This window comes from Stegostoma tigrinum, chromosome 6, assembly GCF_030684315.1.
Source record: "Stegostoma tigrinum isolate sSteTig4 chromosome 6, sSteTig4.hap1, whole genome shotgun sequence".
Taxonomy (NCBI): Eukaryota; Metazoa; Chordata; class Chondrichthyes; order Orectolobiformes; family Stegostomatidae; genus Stegostoma; species Stegostoma tigrinum.
The window spans coordinates 81,544,341-81,565,873 of NC_081359.1; the positions used below are offsets into that span (position 1 = coordinate 81,544,341).

General features: G+C 40.1%; 1 protein-coding gene across 7 annotated transcripts in view; it reads left to right on the forward strand.

Annotated features, from left to right (window-relative positions):
* Nucleotides 1–21,533, forward strand: part of LOC125453068 (protein furry homolog) — a 301,124-nt gene that overhangs the window by 128,182 nt on the left and 151,409 nt on the right. For all 7 annotated transcript variants that reach the window (XR_009445855.1, XR_009445856.1, XM_059646706.1 and 4 more), the window contains exons 17-23: nucleotides 1,180–1,287; nucleotides 3,203–3,458; nucleotides 10,173–10,319; nucleotides 11,116–11,202; nucleotides 12,735–12,994; nucleotides 14,569–14,758; nucleotides 15,615–15,739. Coding sequence is in view for 5 of the 7 variants with exons in the window: in XM_059646706.1 (XP_059502689.1) it covers nucleotides 1,180–1,287; nucleotides 3,203–3,458; nucleotides 10,173–10,319; nucleotides 11,116–11,202; nucleotides 12,735–12,994; nucleotides 14,569–14,758; nucleotides 15,615–15,739 (1,173 nt within the window). In the remaining 2 variants the exon portion in view is untranslated. The remainder of the gene's footprint in view (nucleotides 1–1,179; nucleotides 1,288–3,202; nucleotides 3,459–10,172; nucleotides 10,320–11,115; nucleotides 11,203–12,734; nucleotides 12,995–14,568; nucleotides 14,759–15,614; nucleotides 15,740–21,533) is intronic.

The following is a 21,533-nucleotide window of genomic DNA, read 5'->3' on the forward strand; positions in this document are numbered from 1 at the left end:
AACCTTGAATCTCTGCCCTGCACAAATATTGCCTCATTTCAAGACTTTCAGATCGCATAGCAAAATCTCCGTGCAAGAGTCAACAGAACTTGCCTGCCTGGATTTCCACAGAAATCAACACACAGTTGTGGTACCTCTGAAGTTCCCTCTAACTACATGTCGTTTCTTTGACGGATTCAGGATGCAATCCAGCTTGATTAGTTAAGAAACCTAGAGCAAGATGGCCATGATTTGCAGAGTCATGGCAAAACTCACTGAAAAAGCAGACACATTTCACCCATTAACAATGATTGTCTCACCACAGATGCTTTCTGACCTCCTGAGTATATCCAGCATATTTTGTCTTTCATTTCAGATCTAATACATGTGGATTTTTTTTTGTTTACAATTCTGTCTTTATGTTTTTAGAGCCATACAGCACAGATGCAGACCCTTCATTCCAATTCATTCGTGTGAATCAGACATCCCAATCTGACCTAGTCCCATTTGCCAGCATTTGACCCAAATTTCTCTAAATCCTTCCTGTTTATATTACCCATCCAGATGCCTTTGAAGTACCATAATTGTATCCACGTCTACCACTTCCTCTGGTAGCTCTTTCGTGCACCCCTCTTTCCCCTCTCACCTTAAACCTGTGCTGTCTCGTTTTGGACTCGCCCACCCTAGGAAAAAGACCTTGGCTATTCACCCCATCCATGCTTTCATAATATTATAAACCTCTAAATTTATCCCTCAGCCTCCAATGCTCCAGGGAAAATAGCCCTAGCCTATTCAGCCACTCCTTATAGCTCAAACCCTCCAGTCCCAACCCAAGATCCTTGTAAATCTTTTCTGCACGCTCTGAAGTTAAACAACATTCCTTCTGCAGAAGGGCAACCAGGATTAAATGCAGTATTCCAAAAGTAGCCTTACCAATGTCCTGTACAGCAGCAGCATGACACCCCAGCTCCTGTACTCAGTATTATAACCAATGAAGGCTACGTTATTTAATTAATAGGCGAGGATTTCTTTCAGGTCAAAGCTGTTTAAATTGCTGCACCCATTGAATTCTTGATTTGAAGTGGAATAGAAATGGATTAGGTTTTCTAAATGGTTGGCTGTGTATATGACTAAAAAAGATACAATATTATATTTTGTTTCCATCTTCAGCTATAAATTGACTTCTCTACTTTTTTCCAGCGGTGAAAGGAAACCAAAAATTGACCTTTTCAGGACTAGCGTAGCTGCCATTCCACGAATAATACCTGATGGAATGTCAAAGCTAGAATTGATCGACTTACTGTCAAGGTATATATTTTTCGGTCGGTTTTGCATCATTGAGTTAAGCATCATTAAATTTAAATTTTTTTAGCAAATTTAAAAGCCTGCGGATCAAGTAGGATCAATAGAGAAAGATTCTGAGTTCAACAGGTTTAATGATCATAAGAAAGGTGATGCTGGTAGACCTGCAGAACAGTTCCAGCATTTTCTGTTTGTATTTCTGATTTCAGTATCTGCAGTGTTTTGCTTTTATTTGATAGGTCTTGTCTGTTATGTGCATCAGTGGTGAGGGAAATGAATGTTGAAGTTGGTGGATGGGGCATCACTGAAGTGGGCTCCTTTGTCTTGGATGCTGTCAAGCTTCTTGAGTGTTGTTGAAGCTGCACCCTTCTAGGCAATTAGAGAGTATTCCATCATACTCATGACTTGTACTTCCTAGATGGTGAAAAAGCACTGGGGAGCCTGAAGTTGAATTGCCTTCAATAGACAGCTTGCCTCTGACATGCTTTATAACCACATTATGGCTCTCCAGTTGGCTTCTGGTGAATGATAAATCCCAAGAATTTTTTTGTGAGGGATTCACTAGTGGTATTGCTTTTAAACATCAAGGAAAACTGGTTAGGATATCTCTTGTTGGAGATGGTCATTGCCTGACCCTTGTGTATCACAAATGTCATTTGCTACATGTCAGCCCAAACCTGGATATTGTCCTGACCTTGCTGTGCATGGGCACTGGCTGTATCCTATCTGAGGAGTTGTGAATGGTGCAGAATGTTAGGTAATCGTCAGAAAATAGTTACACTTCACTTCAGACCTTTTGATGGAGGGGAGATAATTTGATGCAACTGAAGGTGGTTGAGCAAGGACATAAACCTGACGAACCCTTGCAGTGATACCCTTTGCCTGAGGTAATTGACCTCCAATACTGCAAACATCTTCCTTTTGTTGCCATATTTGACTGTACAAGTGAAAAGTATTCCCCTTGATTCCCATTGACTCTACTTTTTCCAGACCTCCTTGATACCATACTCAGTAAAATGCAGCTATGATGTTAAGGGCACTTACTCAGAATCACCTCTGGAGTTCAGCTATTTTGTTTATGTTTGGACTAAGGGTGTAATGAGTAATAAATTGCCTTGGCAGGATGTAAACTGAGCATCAGGGAGTAAATTCATGCTACAGAAAGGCAGTTTGATTGTCCTGTTGACAACGCTTTCTACCATTTTGCCGATGACTGAGGGTAAACTGATGGAATGGTAATTGGTTGGGTCAGATTTGTCCTGCTTTCTATGGACGGGACATACCAAGTCAATTTCCTACACTGTGCTGTGTAGATGCCAGTGTTGTAACTGTGCAGGAACAGTTTGGCTAGGGGTGCAGCAAGTTCTGAAGCATGCCTTCAGGGCCCATAGCTTTTTCAATATGTCGTGCCTTCAAATAATTCTTGATATCATGTGGAGTGTTTTGATTTAACCGAAGACTGGCAACTGTGATGTTGGGGACCTCTTGAGGAGGCCAAGAAGGGTAGTCTACTTGACATAAAAACCAAAAGAACTGCAGATGCTGTAAATCAGGAACAAAAACAGAAGAAGCTGGAAAAATTCAGCAGGTCTGGCAGCATCTGTGAAGAAAAAGTCAGAGTTAACGTTTCAGGTCCAGTCGCTCTTCCTCAGACCCTAGAATAGCTCATTTTTCATTTGTTACACTTCATATCTCATTTGATAAGCATTATTGTAGGTCTTTTCTGATTGTTTTGTGCTTTACCTTATGCGAAACTCCCAAAAGCGTACTGCCTAAAATGATGCATTTGAAGATGTACACTAAAACAGAAAGAAAGATTCAGCAGAATGTTAAGTAGAAGTTAACATCCTAAGGATAAATTTATGCTCTACGGTTAGATAACCTACTTAATTTAATAATTTTCAAAATTTTTCAACTCTAGGCTAACTATCCACATGGATGATGAACTTCGCCACATTGCACAAAACTCTCTTCAGAGCCTTCTTGTTGATTTTGCTGACTGGAGAGAAGATGTATTATTTGGTTTCACTAACTTTTTGCTTCGTGAGGTGAATGACACCCAACAGAATCTTCTTGATAGCTCCTTAAAATTATTGGTACATTTGCTCACTCAGTGGAAACTTGCAATTCAGACACAAAGCAAAGACCAAGATCAAACCAAATTGAGGACTTCGGAGGTACGGTTTAATTTATCTGTTGATTATGAAGCTTTATTAGAAATAACAATGATCACATGATTATATATTCCATTTTTAAAAACTTTTCTTTTGTAAGTATTTCTTCATTAAACAAGTTTCCAGTATATTACTAGCAATAAGCTGATTAAATATTTCAAATTTGTGAAGTAACAGAATTGTAAAATGTTAAATATAAATTCAAAGAATGAACTATTGTTTTATTGGTCATTCTGTACAAAGGAAAATTCTTCATGTACCTAAAATAATATGCAATGGCCCAGATCTTTAATGTTCATTGCTAGTGAGGGTCACAATGGCACAAGATGATCTCAAGAACTGATTTACCCTGAAACAGATAACTTAGAATCGTGTGTAGTGTACCCTGCAGGAGATTTTGCTCCCTGGGACTTCGAATTGCAAGTTTTTCTTTTGGTTACATTGATTTTTACATCTATTTATATGCAGCTCTTCCTGGTAGATAGGCATAAAGCCCCATTCTCCATATTCAGTGTGCTGTCACACCCTCTTCAATGTCCCATCATGCCAACACATGCCCTTCTACTGACCTCAAGACCCCCTTGTAATCCCTATGCTAAATTAGTGCCCATTTCTCACAACGCCTGACAAAATGATTAATTTGAGGGAGGGTGAAGAACTTTAGGTCCATCTGTTTCTTACCTTGATTGGCTGTCCTGACCTCTTTGCATATCAAAAGCAGAACGACAGATCTTTCCCACTTTACTCCTGAATACCCCCAACCTCTCCTTTAGGCTGTACATGCATCTGAAAGAGAGAATACTTGATTGAATACTTTGTCAGAATAAAGATGATGATATTGGAGGCAGGTCTGATGCTGTTGTGCTCCTAAGATTCTCTGTAGTTATGTAGACTTCATTTGTGTAGATTGTGAATAGTTGCAGGAATTCAATAAATTTTAATTTGTTTACTCAACAAGGCTTCTCTGCTTGGATCAGAAAGGCGGCTATCCTCATCCACTCTATACTACTTTGAGCTTGAAAAAGCATGCACACAAATCATTATAGATCCAACTTTCACCCCCTAATCTCACTCTCCATGTTCTTATTCCCTTTGCTACTGACCCAACCTTCTAATTCCACGTCTTCATGCAGGCTATTCTCTTGGTCCCTTCCCTGTTCCTGTAGTTTTCAATAATGAAATATCCGGATCCCTGACACAGCTACACGGAGCCTACCAGTGGACGGTACCTTTCACCAAATTTGATCCAGGTGTAATGAGATTCTCATGCTGCATATCTTGAAAGTCTCTTTTCCAGCACCCACATTTCCAAAATTTGGGCCATGAACATCTAGTGAATTGGTCCATGCTTCTAGCCAAAGTACTGCAGTAGCTTGCCATTGCCTTCTGCAGGATGACTGACCAAGGGAGTCTTCATTCTTACCATCCGTCATCAGAGTTGCTGGAAGGGCCAGCCTGACATTCAACATATTTGGCCATGTTACAAATCTATGGCCAACAAGTGTTGGTATAGGGCTTGAACCTGAAACATCTGGCCCAGAGGTATGCTACCACCACACCCACAAGATCTCATTACTTTGAATGTCAGACTGGTTTTTATTTGTTTTATGCTAATGAGTATTCACTGTACACAAATATAATACAAGTACAAACCTGGCTCAACAAGCCATAAACGTGCCATTAACCCAATGTCCCATCAAGAAACTAAAATTTAATCAATATAGTCACCTTGGCATACCTACTTTTACTGCTCTTGCAAGTTCTATAAAATCAACCCCAAAGATCTTTTGTACACTACTTCTTTTTACCCTAGAAATGGTAACCATATTTTCAGTCACCTGGGCCTTTCCAGAATACCCTTTTGTTAGACCATTTTCGTTTTCCTTCGCCTTATCAATATTCTCCTTAAAGTCAACCAACCCATTCTTCAGCTTTTCAACAGCATTTTTCCTGCCACATTTGCAAAATATCTTGACGCACTTTTGCATTAAATGTGTTATGTGAATCAGACTGTTGCTATGAGTCAACATTTTTCATTTTGTTTTCTTGGGTTTTTGGCTAGAATTGGCCCAAACAGTGGTACATCCACTGAAGTTGGGCCTTTCAGATACTGCTTAGATTTGGGGATCTGATAAAGTGCTGCCTTCATATCTTTGAACAACTCAACAGTTGTTTCAAAAGCAAGCAAGGATGAATACTCAGGCTGTAGACCATCTAACTTTAACACAGCAAGCGGAAGGCTCCAAAATTGGCAGACAGTATTACTCTTAAGCCTGCAGCAGAGCTCCAGTTTCCTTCCAAGATCTGAGATACACGGTCATTTACAGAGGCATTTGTGTGCCTGGCCAAAGAATGCTAATTAGCTAGAGTATGTTATTGTTCTAGGTTAAATTTAGCTCCAATTAGTGCAATGCACTGCTCAAGCATGCCTGGTGTGGGAACAGAAAAAATATTCTCAAAAAAAATTCTTACAATGTTCACAGAATGTACTTTCACCATGGAATCAGAGTTTAGTTACAGCTCATGAGAATGAAGCCATACATCCCATCTTGTTCTAGACAGCTCTGAGTAAGAATAACTTAGTAAACCTTAATTCCTTTTATGGGGAAAAAGTGGTAAAAGAAATTGGTAAAACTTGGAAGTGATGGTACTGTTTTGAACTTGTCATGTCCACCTGAAATGGAACTCTTGTTTGATACCATCATTTCCAAGTTTAAATGGTACTATTTTCTGCCTATGCCTTGCAACTTCTTTTTCTCTTCAGGTTATTAACCAGTTACCTTTTGAATGCCACTGTAGAATTTGCTTCTCCCACACTCTGAAGCAATACATTCTGGATCCTAACTAGCTCACTCCATAGAGGGTTTTCCTCACATAGCCTCTGGTTCTTCTGTCAATCAGAGTCCTCTGATATTTGATCCTATCACCAGTCAGAACAGATTCTTCCTACCTTGTGTATGCTGGTCCCTTGTGATATTAGTTATACCATAATAATTATACTGAAGCTAAGCACATAGAGGTACAAAGCTTCAATCAGATGGCAGCTTGAGCACATACTGACATGAATGCATGTGATAAATTCCCATTATGCTCTACTTTGTAAATACATTTGCTCTAAACTAAAGGCTAGCTCTTGTTTCTTCCTTCACCAACAGGCTATCAAGAATACATCACATAATTTTGAGTATATCTGTCAAATCCATAGTCAATTTAAGGAGGGACAAAATAAATAAGCAGAGCAAACTAGCAAGCAACAAAATTGGATAGCAAGAGCTTCTTTAGTCATATAAAAGGAAGAGCAAAGCAACAGTGAGCATATGCCTCTTAGACATGAAGCTGGGGAAATAATAATGGAGAGTCAGGAAATGGCAGAAGAGTTGAATAAATTCTTTGCATCAATCTTTACGGTAGAGGACATTAGGAACATTCCAAAAGTATTTAACATCAAGGGTTTAAAGGGGTTGAGGAAAAAAAGCCAAAACTATCACAAGGCTGAAAGGTATTAGGAAATCTAAAGGCCCTGGACCTGATTGGTTGCATCCTAGGATATTAAAGGAAGTAGCCGCAGAGATAGTGGATGCACTGATAGTAATCTTCCAAGACTCCTTAGGTTCTGGAAAAATCCCAGAGGATTGGAAAGCAGCCAATGTAGCCCCCTTGTTAAAAAGGGGAAGAAGACAAAGAAGTGACTATAAGCCAGTAAGCTTAACAGCTATTCTGGAAAAGCATTGGAGTCTATTAAAAAGGATATAATAGCAGACCATTTGGAAATAGATAATATAATCAAACAAAGACAGCTTGCCTGACAAATTTATTACAGTTCTTTGATGTAACAAGCGGAATAGATTTTTAAAAAAACAGTAGATGGAAATCCATATGTATTACAGAAGATTTTAAATAATGTCTGGTACACAGGGCTATGTAGTAACAGCCCAAGATATTGAGGGTAGTGTATTAACATGGATAGAGGATTGGCTAATGACTAGATAATAGGATAAAGGGACATTTTCAGGATGGCAACCTGCAGTGAGTGGAATGTCGCAGGGGTCAGTGCTGGGGCTACTATTATTTACGATGTATATTAATAACCCCTTTCAAAGGAAAGCTATACTGGCATTGGAGAAGACTCACTTCATCGATTTCTGGTCTTGAGATATTTTCTTAAGAGGAGAGGTTGAGTGGGTTGGATGTACACATTTGAGTTTAGAAGAATGAGAGGAGACCTCATTAAAACATTTACGATTCCTAGAGTGCTAAACGTGGTAGATGCGGAGACATTGTTTCCCTTTGTGGGAGAATCTAAGACCAAAGAACATAATTTCAGAGTAAGGAGCAGAATTGATGGGATGAATGAGCCTAGTTTTGCTTCTGTGTCTTGTATTCTTAATCTTCTCTCCTTTTAACAAGAAGAGCCCATCTCCTCCAAGCTATCAATGTAACTGAAGACTCTTATTCTTGGAATAATTTACAGAAATATTTTCTTCACTACCACAAATGCTTTTGCTTCCTTCCTAAACATGTTGTCAAAGATTCAGCACGATTCAACGCTTGAGGTTCAACCAGTGTTATATAAAATTCCACTATGTCTTCCTTACTTTAATATTCAGCCTTATCCAGTGATTCAGTTTGAGGCACACTGATCCCTGAATCACAAGGTTCTGGGTTCAAATCCCACTCCAGGGATTTTTTTCAGCCAAAAAGCCAAGGATGATGCTTCATTGAGGGTACTGAGAATGATCTGCGGCTTTCAAAGAACTGTATTTTTGGACGAGACATTAAATCAAGACCCCATCTACCTGCTCGTGTAGAGAACGTTGGCCACTTCCAGTACCTCTGGAGTGTCCTGTCAACCAAAGCAGCTATTGATGAGATTCCGCACTGCCTCTGGTGTGCTAGTGCAACCTTCAGCCACCTGAGGAAAAGGGTGTTCGAGGATAACAGCATCAGATCAGGCACCAAGCTCAAGGCTTATGGCGCTGTAGTGGTTCCCACCCTCCTATATGACTCTGAGACATGGACTGTGTACAAGATCCTGCAAATCTACTGGGAAGAAAGATGCACCAACACCAGGCCAACATCCCCAGCATCAAGGTACTGACCACCTTTTGATCAGCCGCGATCAGCTGGGCACATCATCTGCATGACTGACACGAGATTCCCCAAGCAGGTACTCTATTCCTAGCTTTGAAACGGCAAGTGAGCCGCAGCTGGAGAGAGGAAGCGCTTCAGTGATACCTTCAGGCCTCATTGACAAGGTGTGGCATTCCCACAGGCACCTAGGAACACCAGCCCCCAAGACTGCCCAAAGTGGAGGAGAAGGCATCGAGCACCTCAAGATGTGCCATTGGGAAGAAGCAGATGGCAGGCAAAAACAGCATAAGGAGTGTGCTGCCACACCAATATCCCACCACACTTTCCACAGCCACCTGTTGCGCTAAGTGTAACAGAACCTACGGAAGCTGCATCAGTCTGTACAGTCACATACAGACTCACCTGAGAGTGGAAGAGGGTCATCCTTGTCTACGAGGGACTGCCAATAATGGTGATGTCCAATGTTTGACTTCAGTGAAAGGACCGACCGAATGTTAAGTTCATACATTTGCTGATGATGCAAAGATAGACAGGAAAGTAAATTGTGAAGAGCATAGAAGGAATGTGTAAAGAGATGTACATAGATTTAATTAATGGTCAAAAGTTTTTGGAACACGGTATGGGATAATGTGAATAAGGGAACTTCACAAACTGGATGCTGAAAGACTATTTGCCCTTGTGGAGGAGACTAGGAATAGAAGATACCTTTCTTTTAATGGAAAATGGAGTCTCTCATTTAAGAAGAAGATGAGAATTTATTTCCTGCAGAGAATTGTGTGTCTGTGGAATTATAAACGCAGTCTAAGTGTATTAGGAGTAAGCAGAAGAGTAGAGTTGAGACTATAGTCAGAGCTGCATTGGCCTTATTGAAAAGCAGAACTCACTCAAGGGGTCAAATGACCTATTTTTGCTCATAAATTCACACCCATCAAAGAAAATGTCAAAAACAGGTTGCTTGATCATTATCATACTGCTGTTTGCAGAGTTTCCTGCATGTAAATTGACTGTATATTCTGTAATACCTTTCAGAAAGCACTTCATTGTTTTACCATGCTTTTGAAGCATCCAGTGGTCATGAGCAAGTGGAGGTTTTGCTTTCTTTCTATGTCCGTACATAAGTAGCCCAGAATTCTTTATCCTTTATTAACTTTCAGAATTTGTTTACCCCACCCCCCACCAGGTACCTTGGTTCCTCTTGTACCCTTTACAATTGTATCCTTTCATTTATATTGTCTTTCTTCAATCTTCCTTACAAAATGTATCACTTCGCAATTGTCTGTATTAAATTGCATGATCCAAATTTCAGGCCATTTCATGAGGTGCTCGTGTTCTCTTGAAGCCTATGACTATCCTCCTATTTATTTTAGACATGGAAGTGTTGTGAAAAATGATAGATACCATGAAGTCATTTCGAAGCTGCAAGATTTTTTTCGCTTTTCAAACAATGTAGTCAACCTCACAATCCATTATCAGTTAGTATATTTTAATCATACATCTAATTTTAGTAACTATAAATGAAATATTCCAAGAAAGTATAAAATAATTTAAATATGTCATAAAAAGTAACCTTTCAGAGTATCTTACATAATTCAAAATGCTTTTAATTATTACCATTGTTTCCAACAGGAAAGGAGTCCTCATTCAAATGTACTACATGCTGTGGAAGGATTTGCCCTTGTTTTACTTTGTAGCTGTCAGATTGCAACACGAAAGTTGGCTGTTTCTATCCTGAAGGAAGTTCGTGCTTTGTTTTCTGCTTTAGGACAATCTGAGGTATGGAGCCTGTTCTTCCCCTTGGTAATTAAAAACATTGTTTTACACATTATGAATTTGTGATAATCAGGACTATGTTACATGTCTGCTTTTATATGGTTGGATGTAATTCAGAATTGGTTAATTAGAAACATGATTGCTCCAACATTCCTCGATTGGAGAGGGAGGTGCTCAAGACCCAAGTTGGGAAGGGGTTGAAATTTTTGGTAGAACGTGGTTCCATGGGGTCTATTCTCATATTATGAATGTTCTGAATTTTGACTGTACAAGGAACATGTGCTAAAAATACATTCTTTCCTTTTTTTATGAATAGCAGTGAGTGTCAGAAATAGTCACTGAATAAAAAAGCAAGGTACACACAGAATTTTCTGATCCCACCATTTGGCAGATGCTGATGACCTACCATTATTAGCATGAAATTGGTTCCTTTGATCCATTCTATCACTCCTAATCCACGTCAGGTTGTCTACCCAATGTCAAGAAGCTCCAGTTCATCCCAGTTTTGGTGGAACAGAGCTCAAGGAATATCAGCAACCTGCATTCCTTCACTCGCTTTCTCTCTCCCCCTTTCTTACCACTCTCCACTCCTCACGACCGCGCAACACCAACCGAAGTATTAATGCTCACGTTACTACGGCAGCTCCAAATGAATAATCAGATAAAGCAAGAGAGCACACTTTTATGGAAAGTAAAATGTATTCAGAATAATGCTTTTTTTAAAAAAAACACTTGTCCTTGGATACGGCTTGGTTCAATCTGCATATATCCATTGACATAATTTTTCTTCTAACAATAGGATGATGATAGACCAATGATTGAAGTTATGGATCAGTTGAGTTCATCAATTCTGGAGAGTTTTATTCATGTGGCAGCTTCAGATTCAGTAGGTACAACTAAATTACTTATGGTTAATCTAAGATTCTTTAGGTGCTTTCCAAAGCGTAAAAATCTTCAGAAATTACCTGAAGTTAAATAGTGCAAGAGGGTGGCTTTAAGTTGCAGTTGGCAGTGCACATAATCCACATAATTACTGTCTGTGCAAATGCAGAATCTGCAGTTGAAAACAGTCCTCAAGGAGTCATAAGGCAATGAGGACTGGGGATTATATAGAACAATCTAACATTAACGACTAATCAAGGAGAGTGATATGGGTAAGAGGAAGTCACCACTTCTGCAGCAAGAGGGTGAAATAAATTTTTTACAGGCAAAGTATAGCAGACTGTTAAAAATCAAGCAAATCCTTTCAGAAATAATTTAAGTAAAACCATTAGAGACTCAAATGGCAGTTTTAAAATTTTCATGTTAATCTTTACACATGAAAGTGTGTATAAAATCCAGATTGTATCAAATTAACTCGGAATTGAGCAATTTGATACTTTACAACCAGTAAAGACTGTATCACCAACCTTTTCATTACAATTTCAACTCTTGTTTTCCAGTAGTACACTTTTTGCAACCTTAGAATTGATTCTGATGATACATTGAGATGCTTCTGAAGTTTCAACTGCTTTCTTAGATGAAAAAACAATTGTAGGCACTTAGAAGCATAATTTACTAACAGTAATTCCATGTCGTACAGTGTGCTTCACAGATAAACTGCGTATTTATTCCACAATCAACTGTCTCATTCATCACTTCTTTCCTGCTCTTTCACCCTCAATTGCTTTAATAGGAAGAGATAGTAGGAACTGCAGATGCTGGAGAATCTGAGATAACATGGTGTAGAGCTGGATGAACGTGGCAGGCCGAGCAGGAGAGTTGACATTTTGAGCCTAAACCCTTCTAGGCCCAAAACAACCGCTTTCCTGTTCCTCTGATGCTGCTTGGCCTGCTGTGTTCATCCAGCTCTAAGCCTTGTTATCTCTGCTTCAATAGCAAATTCAGTTCACCCATTCACTGCTGTGCTGGCTGATCTCTCAACATATCTCCACTTCACTCTTGTCCTTTTCAGACTCTTCTTAAAACCTAGCTTTTGACCAAGCTGTTTGTCACTGTCTCTAATCTCTCTGATTTTGACTCCTAATATATTTTTAGGATTTGATAATGTATGAATATAGCTTATATAATAAGACTGGAGGTCTCATTACAGTTTAGTTGTTTTTACAGAAATAACATTCATTATCTTAATTATCTTATCTTAAGAGGTAGAAGACTCAGTGAAGGATAGTACCCAACATAATTGGCCTTGGAACAAAAGGTAACTCCTCAGCAGGGTGGTTGAAGTGGGAAGCCAGAGAGTGGGTTTGTCAACTCATTTAAAAAAAAGATTATGCCAGGTCATGGTGTTTAAAATTCGTATGCAACTAGCTCTGCTCAACTTCAGTGTGATGCCTGCTTTTGAAGTAAATATTTTGCTGAATGCGAAGTGGCTTCAATATTGACTTTGGATAATTGTTAATTTTTTATTTTGTACAGTCTGCCTTATCCTTTGGACACAATGGGGATTTACAGTGGCTGGTAGAATGGAATGCAATATTAGTTAACAGCCATTATGATGTAAAGAGTCCTTCTCATGTCTGGATATTCGCTCAGTCTGTGAAAGATCCTTGGGTTCTGTGCCTCTTCAGCTTCCTTAGACTGGAGAATCTTCTAAAGCATTGCCCTACTGCACTTAGTTATGCTTGGCCATATGCCTTTACCAGATTGCAGCTGTTGATGCCACACATTGATCCTAAGTAAGTAATATTGAATATGCTAGTTTAGCTTTTAAAGCTGTGCGAAACCATACAAACAGTTATTCAGTTGTGAAGTTTTCTCTCCATTACCAAATTTAAAATTGTTACTATGTAATTTGGAATAAAATCTGTTTGAGGCACTTGGTATAATGTTACTGTACCTCGACGGTGGAGGGAGTGAATGTTTGAGGATGTGGTGCCCATGAAGTAGACTGTATTTGTCTTGGATGGCTGTCTAGCTTCTTGAGTGTTGTCAGAGCTGCACTCATCCAGACAAGTGTGAAGTATTCCATTGCATTCATAACTTGTAGATAGAATTAGGCTGATGTGCTAACATTGTCTTGGGATTTTCGTTCTGGCAGAATTTCAATGTTGGGACAGTGTAGTATTCCTAGACTTGATTGGTACTATCTTGGAGCTGCCTCTACCACTCACCAATGCTTTGCTGCGCAGCAGCTCATTCTTGCTTCAAACTCTCTCACATGCCGCTTCCCTTCCTGACTCTTCAGCTTAAAGCCCCTTTTGCTCCCTTGCTGCCTTAATCTTTCTAGCCCTCTCTCAAAGTCTTGCTCACAGAGTTTGTGAGAGGGAAGCAGTGGAAGTGGCACGTGGGAGAAATGACCAGTGAGAGAGGTTGTGTATGTGAGGGAGTGAGAGAAAGAAGCAATGCAAAATGAGGCTGACAAATGGGAGAAAGAGAAGGGGAGCAGGAGAGAGTCAGCAAGCAGAAGTTTGGGCTGGGAGAGACTTGGCAAGTGGGAAATGCCAACAAGCAGGAAGGAGTCAGGGGTTGAGAGGAAAAGAGTCACTGAGTAGCAGAAAAAGCCAGAGAAACAGGAAGTGAATTAAACAGAGCTGGGAGTAGCAAAAGAGATAGACAAGCAAAAAGAACTGGAGCTGAGGCTAGCAATAGGCAAGTAAAGTAGTTAATATATTTCTCGCTTTGAAATGTGTTTTATTTTTAAAATGCCTTGACCAATATAGGAATTGATAAATATGCAGTATTTTAAAGCTCACTGGATATAGTATTTCACCATCTTTTAAAAGAGAAAAACCATACAAAATGTAAATGCAGCAGTTCATTGTAATGAGAAAATATGGTTCACTTAAGTTGATTCACTTTAAAGTTGCATTTTTCAGGCATGTACCAGCAACATTAAGTGAAGAATTTCTGTTAATTCAAAGACAATAATAGATAGACATTTTCAATGTAATGATTTTACCACTGAAAGAAAACGATTAACAGGAAATGAAAGGCAGCTTGTGAAGACAGTGTTAAGTGGAAATGAGTGGGGATTTTGAGGGAGCTCATGTGGAACATAGACCCTGGTATAAATCTGCTGAGCTAAACTGTTATAAATTCTGTGTATTTTAAATATTGCTGATAAAAGGCACATTCTTGCGAATTATCCTAGTGGATGCACCATGAAAATCTTTGTCAAAGTGTGTCTTTTTTCAGCAATACTCAAGTGCGTATAAAGTGACTATTTCTGTGTAATCTGTGCATGTGTCAAGCAAACATCAAGTGGTTAAGATCAACAATAATTTCAGATTTCTGTTCTGTTGTTTTGCAGTAGTCCTATGTACACAAAAAAAGTGAGCACAGTTAGTGCTGGGGACAATTATGTGACCCTTTGGAGGAACTATCTTATTCTCTGCTTTGGAGTAGCAAAACCCAGTATTATGAGCCCTGGTCACCTGAGAGCTTCAACTCCAGAAATTATGGCTACAACTCCTGATGGTAGCTATAACTATGATAACAAGGTATCAATCTTTTTCTGTAACCTGAATATAAATTTGATGCTTTGCAGCTGAGTAGTTTTCTACAACAGAATTAAAGCTCTTCTGATTTATGGGCAGAGCATTATTAATTTTTAAGTGAGTTCAGTGATTCCAGCCATTACAATGTTAAAACTCAAAAGAACGTGAGAGGAAGTCGATAGTCATTAATGACATTTGCAGACAGGATGGGGTAGATAAAATAACTACCAACTTACCTCCCACATGGTCATCAGTTAAGGTGTCGACTAACTCCCTTTCCCTTGTGTCTACTGAGATTCTCAGTAAAGGATCTCGTACCAACTTTTCTGCGGTAATGCAATGGTTTGAGAAAGGCAGAATTAAGGAAAGAATCAGCCAGGTCTTCCTCAACCTGTTGCTAAAATGTGGGAAGAGGGTGTCTTTAGTGATGCCCTGTACACATCAGGAGCACTTACCCCTCCATAACTCCCCCTGTCTCTCACCCCACCATGATAGCATTCACAGTTGCACAGCTTAGATGGAACTTTGGTATCATGGGTTCTTCTTTGTTTACCATTGTTAGATAACAGCAACCTGGGGTTCTAAACTCTAAGTTGTAGAAGGAAGAGATGTCTGAATTTTTTTTATCTATGTTATATAGTTTAGCAAATGTGTGACAGAAGAATAAAATGACTAGATCTGAATGTTAATTTTATAGTGTTGTGAATTTTAACAATATAAGTATATTAGCTTCAGTGCTGTATCTTTTGTGATGATATGTCTGAAGGCTTTGGGTAAAAGATGAAATCATGATCAATAAGTTCTAGAATGTTATTCAATGTGGTTTGAGGTTGTCATTATTTTCATTATTAATGTGCAGGTCATAGGAACACCATCTGTAGCAGTATTGTTGAAACAACTGGTTCCTTTGATGCGTGCTGAAAGTATAGAAATTACAGAGTCACTGGTACTGGGATTTGGAAGGACAAATTCACTTGTGTTCAGGTACTTCAGTCAGTTTTGGCTTGGCTTGCTGAAATATAAATGATCTAATGATATCAGATCAAGTCTTTATCACTTTTTTACACTTTGATATAAATTTCAGTTCTGGAATAATCATGCATGTATTTCAAATGATTTGCTCTCTAATTTGTCATTTGGGTGCTTGATATGTTTTAAAAGCAGGGAACATATCAACATGTAAGAATAAAGTAGATGGGTGATTGAAGGAAAGGAGTATAAAGAGATCTTGGGATCAAGATATATCGCGGCTGTAAAATTGGCTCACCATTGCTTCTGACATGGTGTATTCTAAATGCCATGTTTGCAAAATGGCTAACACGTACATGGAACATCTACCAGCAATACGTCGAACAGGCAAATCATGATGTGATGCCGATTTAATGACAACACAACCATTTTGGATCCATATACTCCAACCCTCTCTTAACCTTACTCAATGAAAAACTTTTAAATAACATTAGGGACTGCCCACAAGCTGTATTTAAAAGAGATCATCACTGCTTACAGGTTAGTTGCTGGTTTATTTCTTCAGTCTGGTGCTGTAGTTCTTTAAAATTTTGGTGCTTTTCATAGTGTTTGTTAAGTTTCAACAGTCTGCAGGGAATGGATGTGACAGGTGGATGAACGACTTACGCTGAATTGCGCCCATACATGGGGGCACAGATAAGCTTTCCTCTAGGAATCAACCAAGTTGGAAGATGAACTAAGACCACTCATAGTGGAAGAAGCCGTAGAAGGGGAAAATGTGAAAGAAAGCCTTCCGCAGAGAGCCCATGACCATGCATGACATTGACAGAGCAATGTAAAATAGTAAACCATTGTAATGACCTATGTTTCGTACATCTGCACTTCTGCTAAACACTGTGCCATATTTTCTATCCCAGAGCAAATCTAGGATTACGTATCAATTATTATGAAAGTGACGATGGCTATGAACTTCACAAGGAGAAGTAGGTGAAAAATAGATTGCAGAATTCTCCATCATGCAGGGTGCTCTTGACTGTGAATGTGTAGTGTGTAGACTCTGATACTCAAACCTGAAGGGATTCCATGCCCTCATCGCGCAGTTAACGTGTAAATTAAAGTCACCAGAGCGCTATATGGCATCTGTCAGATTAGAGAGAGACGGAGAGAGAGAGAGATGACTGGTAGTGGTATAACCTAAAGGTCATGTTGCCTCAGGCAAAGGAGGAGATTGAGAAGGTAGAACATTTGTGGTGACCTCAAACAGTGTAGGAAATTGATCCCTATGCTGTTGGCATCACTGTGCTTCATAAACCCGCTGTGCAGCCAACTGAGCTAACCAATCTCAAAGCTGAAGGGTAATCCATGGGATGTCACAATTTGCAAACCACATGCATGTGAAGTCAGTGAGAGCCAGCAAGGCTACAAGAAATCTGTAGAACAGACCATTTGACATGCAGATTCCACTGCCTGGACTGTTGAGGTGCAGTACAGTGTGCAACCAAGCCAGACTCAGGAATTCTCATAATATGCTACACAGTTTGCCAGCTTACATTTTTTTGTCACCACTCGTCGGGTGATACATTAGCCTTCCTTTCCCAATTATGTAGTACTCATGGATACCCCAGAACTGATTCTACCTACAACTTTTCTCTTTGCCTTTCTGGACATCCTTCAACTAGCATCCTTCAAATATCAAAGCACGCTTCGCCACTTCATTACAGCTAATAATCCCAACTGCACCATTCTACTCTCTTGCTGACCTTTCCTACCAGTGCAGTCATTCTGGACTATTCTTGCCAATCTTTTTCCTCTACTGTTGAAGCTGTGAACTCTGCCAGAAAATAAACTATCGTCACCTGAATGTCCTCCAAAATGTTTATTCTCTTATGAAAAAAGCCCTTGCCATCCAGGAACATATACCATCATAACCATGGTCAAAATTGTACTGAGGAGCTCTCGTTCACATTTGGAGCATTCTGGGAAGAGTCCCGTCCAAGGGACGCTTTGCATCTCCTGACTGACCTGAGGTGGATGAGAATGACGGAGTCTCCAGGCACCTTGATCCCTTCTCACTTTGCCACTGTTGCAGAATGATCATGGATAAAGCAATAGTATGCCAGCCTGTGTGCAATTCCAGCACCCTCTGAGTGATTTGCACCATCTTGTTCTCTGACGGTCACCAGCTCTTGATGGGGGAATGCATGGGCAGAACCCAGGTCTGGGTGGACTCCATTTCGTGCATATGGCCATCTCTGCCAGATGTTTCCTACTCCTTGCTCCACCTGTGGTAGATTCTGGGTTGATAATGACTGAAGAGACATGTTATCAGCTTGGGCAACAAGGACTTAGTCTTCCATTGTCTTCGACTGCAGTTGCCACAACTGGCACAGCCTCTGTCAGCATGGTCATGCTTTCACCAGTTTATAACCCTGGATTTACAAGCACATACTAACCTAAATGAGAGTATCTGTAGTGTGTGGGAGAAGTAATATGATGCTATACACTCTGATGATCCCACATCAGCCTCAAGTAGATGGCTAGTCACCAGTCTTGGCAGTTGTACTTACTTTTGAATAACCACGATCTACAGGAGAGGACATAAGCTTTGAGAGGTTAAAAACCTCCCAACTTCTCATCCCAAAAATGTCTGATGTAAAGCTCCATGTGTCCATTGGTAGACATGTGGGTGGTGACCCTGGTGTGGGCTGATAGTGTTATTGTGCCCCTGGAGTTGATCACTTGCTTCATATCAGCAGTCACCAGCCAGAGATGCACCAGTTTCCAGTTGCCCTGGAAGTTGAAAGAGGAACATAGTTTGTTTCCCCACAAAGGCTGGCCTGTTAACTCCCTAGACTTGCTTGCTATTCAAGCAAGACTAACTGTGTAAACTACTTTTGGTTTCAAACACCAATCAGACTCTTAAGAATGGTCTTAAGAAGTTTCTGAAGCAGGGTCTAGGCCCAAAATAGTATCAGAGATAATGGGGACTGCAGATGCTGGAGATTCCAAGATAATAAAATGTGAGGCTGGATGAACACAGCAGGCCAAGCAGCATCTCAGGAGCACAAAAGCTGACGTTTCGGGCCTAGACCCTTCATCAGAGAGGGGGATGGGGGGAGGGAACTGGAATAAATAGGGAGAGAGGGGGAGGCGGACCGAAGATGGAGAGTCAATGGGAGAGAGATTCCCTGAGGTTGGTCCGGAGGGAGGAGGGTAACTTCTTCAGGTTAGGCATCCCTGGAAGAGGCTTCGCAGTGAGGTTAAAATAGTATCAGAGATAATGGGGACTGCAGATGCTGGAGATTCCAAGATAATAAAATGTGAGGCTGGATGAACACAGCAGGCCAAGCAGCATCTCAGGAGCACAAAAGCTGACGTTTCGGGCCTAGACCCTTCATCAGAGAGGGGGATGGGGGGAGGGAACTGGAATAAATAGGGAGAGAGGGGGAGGCGGACCGAAGATGGAGAGTCAATGGGAGAGAGATTCCCTGAGGTTGGTCCGGAGGGAGGAGGGTAACTTCTTCAGGTTAGGCATCCCTGGAAGAGGCTTCGCAGTGAGGTTAAAATAGTATCAGAGATAATGGGGACTGCAGATGCTGGAGATTCCAAGATAATAAAATGTGAGGCTGGATGAACACAGCAGGCCAAGCAGCATCTCAGGAGCACAAAAGCTGACGTTTCGGGCCTAGACCCTTCATCAGAGAGGGGGATGTCAGCTTTCCTGCTCCTTCCCAAAATGTCAGCTTTCCTGCTCCTCTGATGCTGCTTGGCCTACTGTGTTCATCCAGCTCTACACCTTGTTAACTCAAAGTATTATTTTTTGTTTTTATGTTTCTAGCTGTCTCTCATACTCTGTTTTCCTTTATTTTAATACTTCAGGTTTTTTTTTACTATTCTGTCTAATCATGTGACCTACCTTCTTTGTATAGTTATGTGTTTTTTTTTAAAGTTTGTACTATCCTTAGCTTTTGTTTAGTTAATAACATATGATCAGTCCTCCTATTATATTTTTTGTGTATCATTTGGATGTATCCATTCAGTGTATCCCAGAATATCCCTTTCAGCATTGGTCAACAGAGAGGCAGTAGTCAATCTGTCAAACTAATTTGTCAATTCTCTTTAGCTGCTCTGCTTTCAATCCTTCATAATTGCCCTTATTTAAATTTAAATTACTGTTCTAATACTCATGCCTCTCTTGTCACACTTAATATAAATTTCAATCATATTATAGTTGCTGTTTCATGAGGGTGTCATCGCTATGAGATATGAATTTGCATAATATCAGGCCTAGTATAGCTAGCTCTCTGGTTGCCTCTAGAATGTCTTGTTCAGGAAACTATTTGAAAAACTTTCAACATCTCTTAATCTAGGAATCTTCTGCCCATTCTATCCCACAATTTGACATTTTTTTAAGCTGTTCATGGAATACGCATGTTGCTGGCTAGATCAGCATTTATTGCTCATCCATAGCTGCCCTGGCAAAATTTCCCCAATTGAACTGTTGCAGTCATTGGAGTGTAGAGACGTCCGCAGTGGTTATAAAGGAAGTTCCAGGATTCTGACCAATCAACAGTGAAGAAATGGTGACATATTTTTAAGTCAGGATGGTGTGCGGCTTGCTGAGAATCTTGCATGTGGTAACGTTCCCATGCATCTGCTGCCCTTGGCCTTCCAGGTGGTGGAGTTTGTAGGTTTGGGAGGTACCATCAAAGAAGGTTTGATGAATTACTGCATTGTACCTTGTAGATGGTACAGACAGTTGCCACATTGTGTTGATGGTGTAAGGAATGAATGTTGAAAGTGGATGTAAGATACATTTGTCTTGGATGTTGTCAAGCATCATAAGTGTTAGAGTTTCACTCATACAACCACGTGGAAAATATTCCATTCATTCCTGACTTATCCGTTTTAGTAGGGAGACAAAAAGTGAGTTACTTGCCACAAAATTCCCAGCCCCCAACCTGCTCTTATAAGCACGGTATTTAGTCCACTTCATTTTCTGATCAATGGAAACCTTAGAATATTAACAGTGGGGTTTCAGCAAAGGTAATTCCATTGAATACAAAGTGGGAGTGTGTAGATTCTCTCTAACTATCGAAATGGTTATTTCCTGGCACATGTGTGGCACAAATTGTACTGGCCACTTATCAACCATGTTGTCCATGTCTTGCTGTACATGGACCCAGGCTGCTTCAGTGTCTGAGGAGTCATGAACGGTGCTAAACGTGGTGCAATCATCAGTAGTCATCCCACTTCTGACCTCATGATGGAGTAACGTCATTGATCAAGCAACTGAAGATTGTTGGGGTTAAGGCACTACAATGAAGGGCTCCTATAGTAATGTCCTTGGAGTGAGATAATTAAGCTGCAGTAACCTCAAGTTTTCTCCTTTGTAGTGGGTATGACATTTATTATACCAGGTATGACTTCTTGCCTTTGTTATTTACTAGTCCTGTACAAACCTCTTCTAGCCAGCTTCCTGAACTTTGGTCATTCATTTCCATTGAGATAATACCATTATTTGACAGATCTAGCACTCCATCTTTTCCTGGCTTTCTGTCTTCTCCTAAATGACATTTTATGCTTTAATATTCAGATGCAGCAGCCTGTGTTCGGGCTGTGAGATCATATGTATTTCTATTCACGCGATCAGAATTCTTTTATTCATTTCTGGGGTATGGGATATGGGCATCACTAGCTGGGGCAACATTTATTGCCTATGTCTAGTTGCCTTAATTCATGTATTCTGTTGTGAATGCTACATGTATTCAGATAGAGAGTCTTCAGTTTGTTCTTTTATTATTTTTCG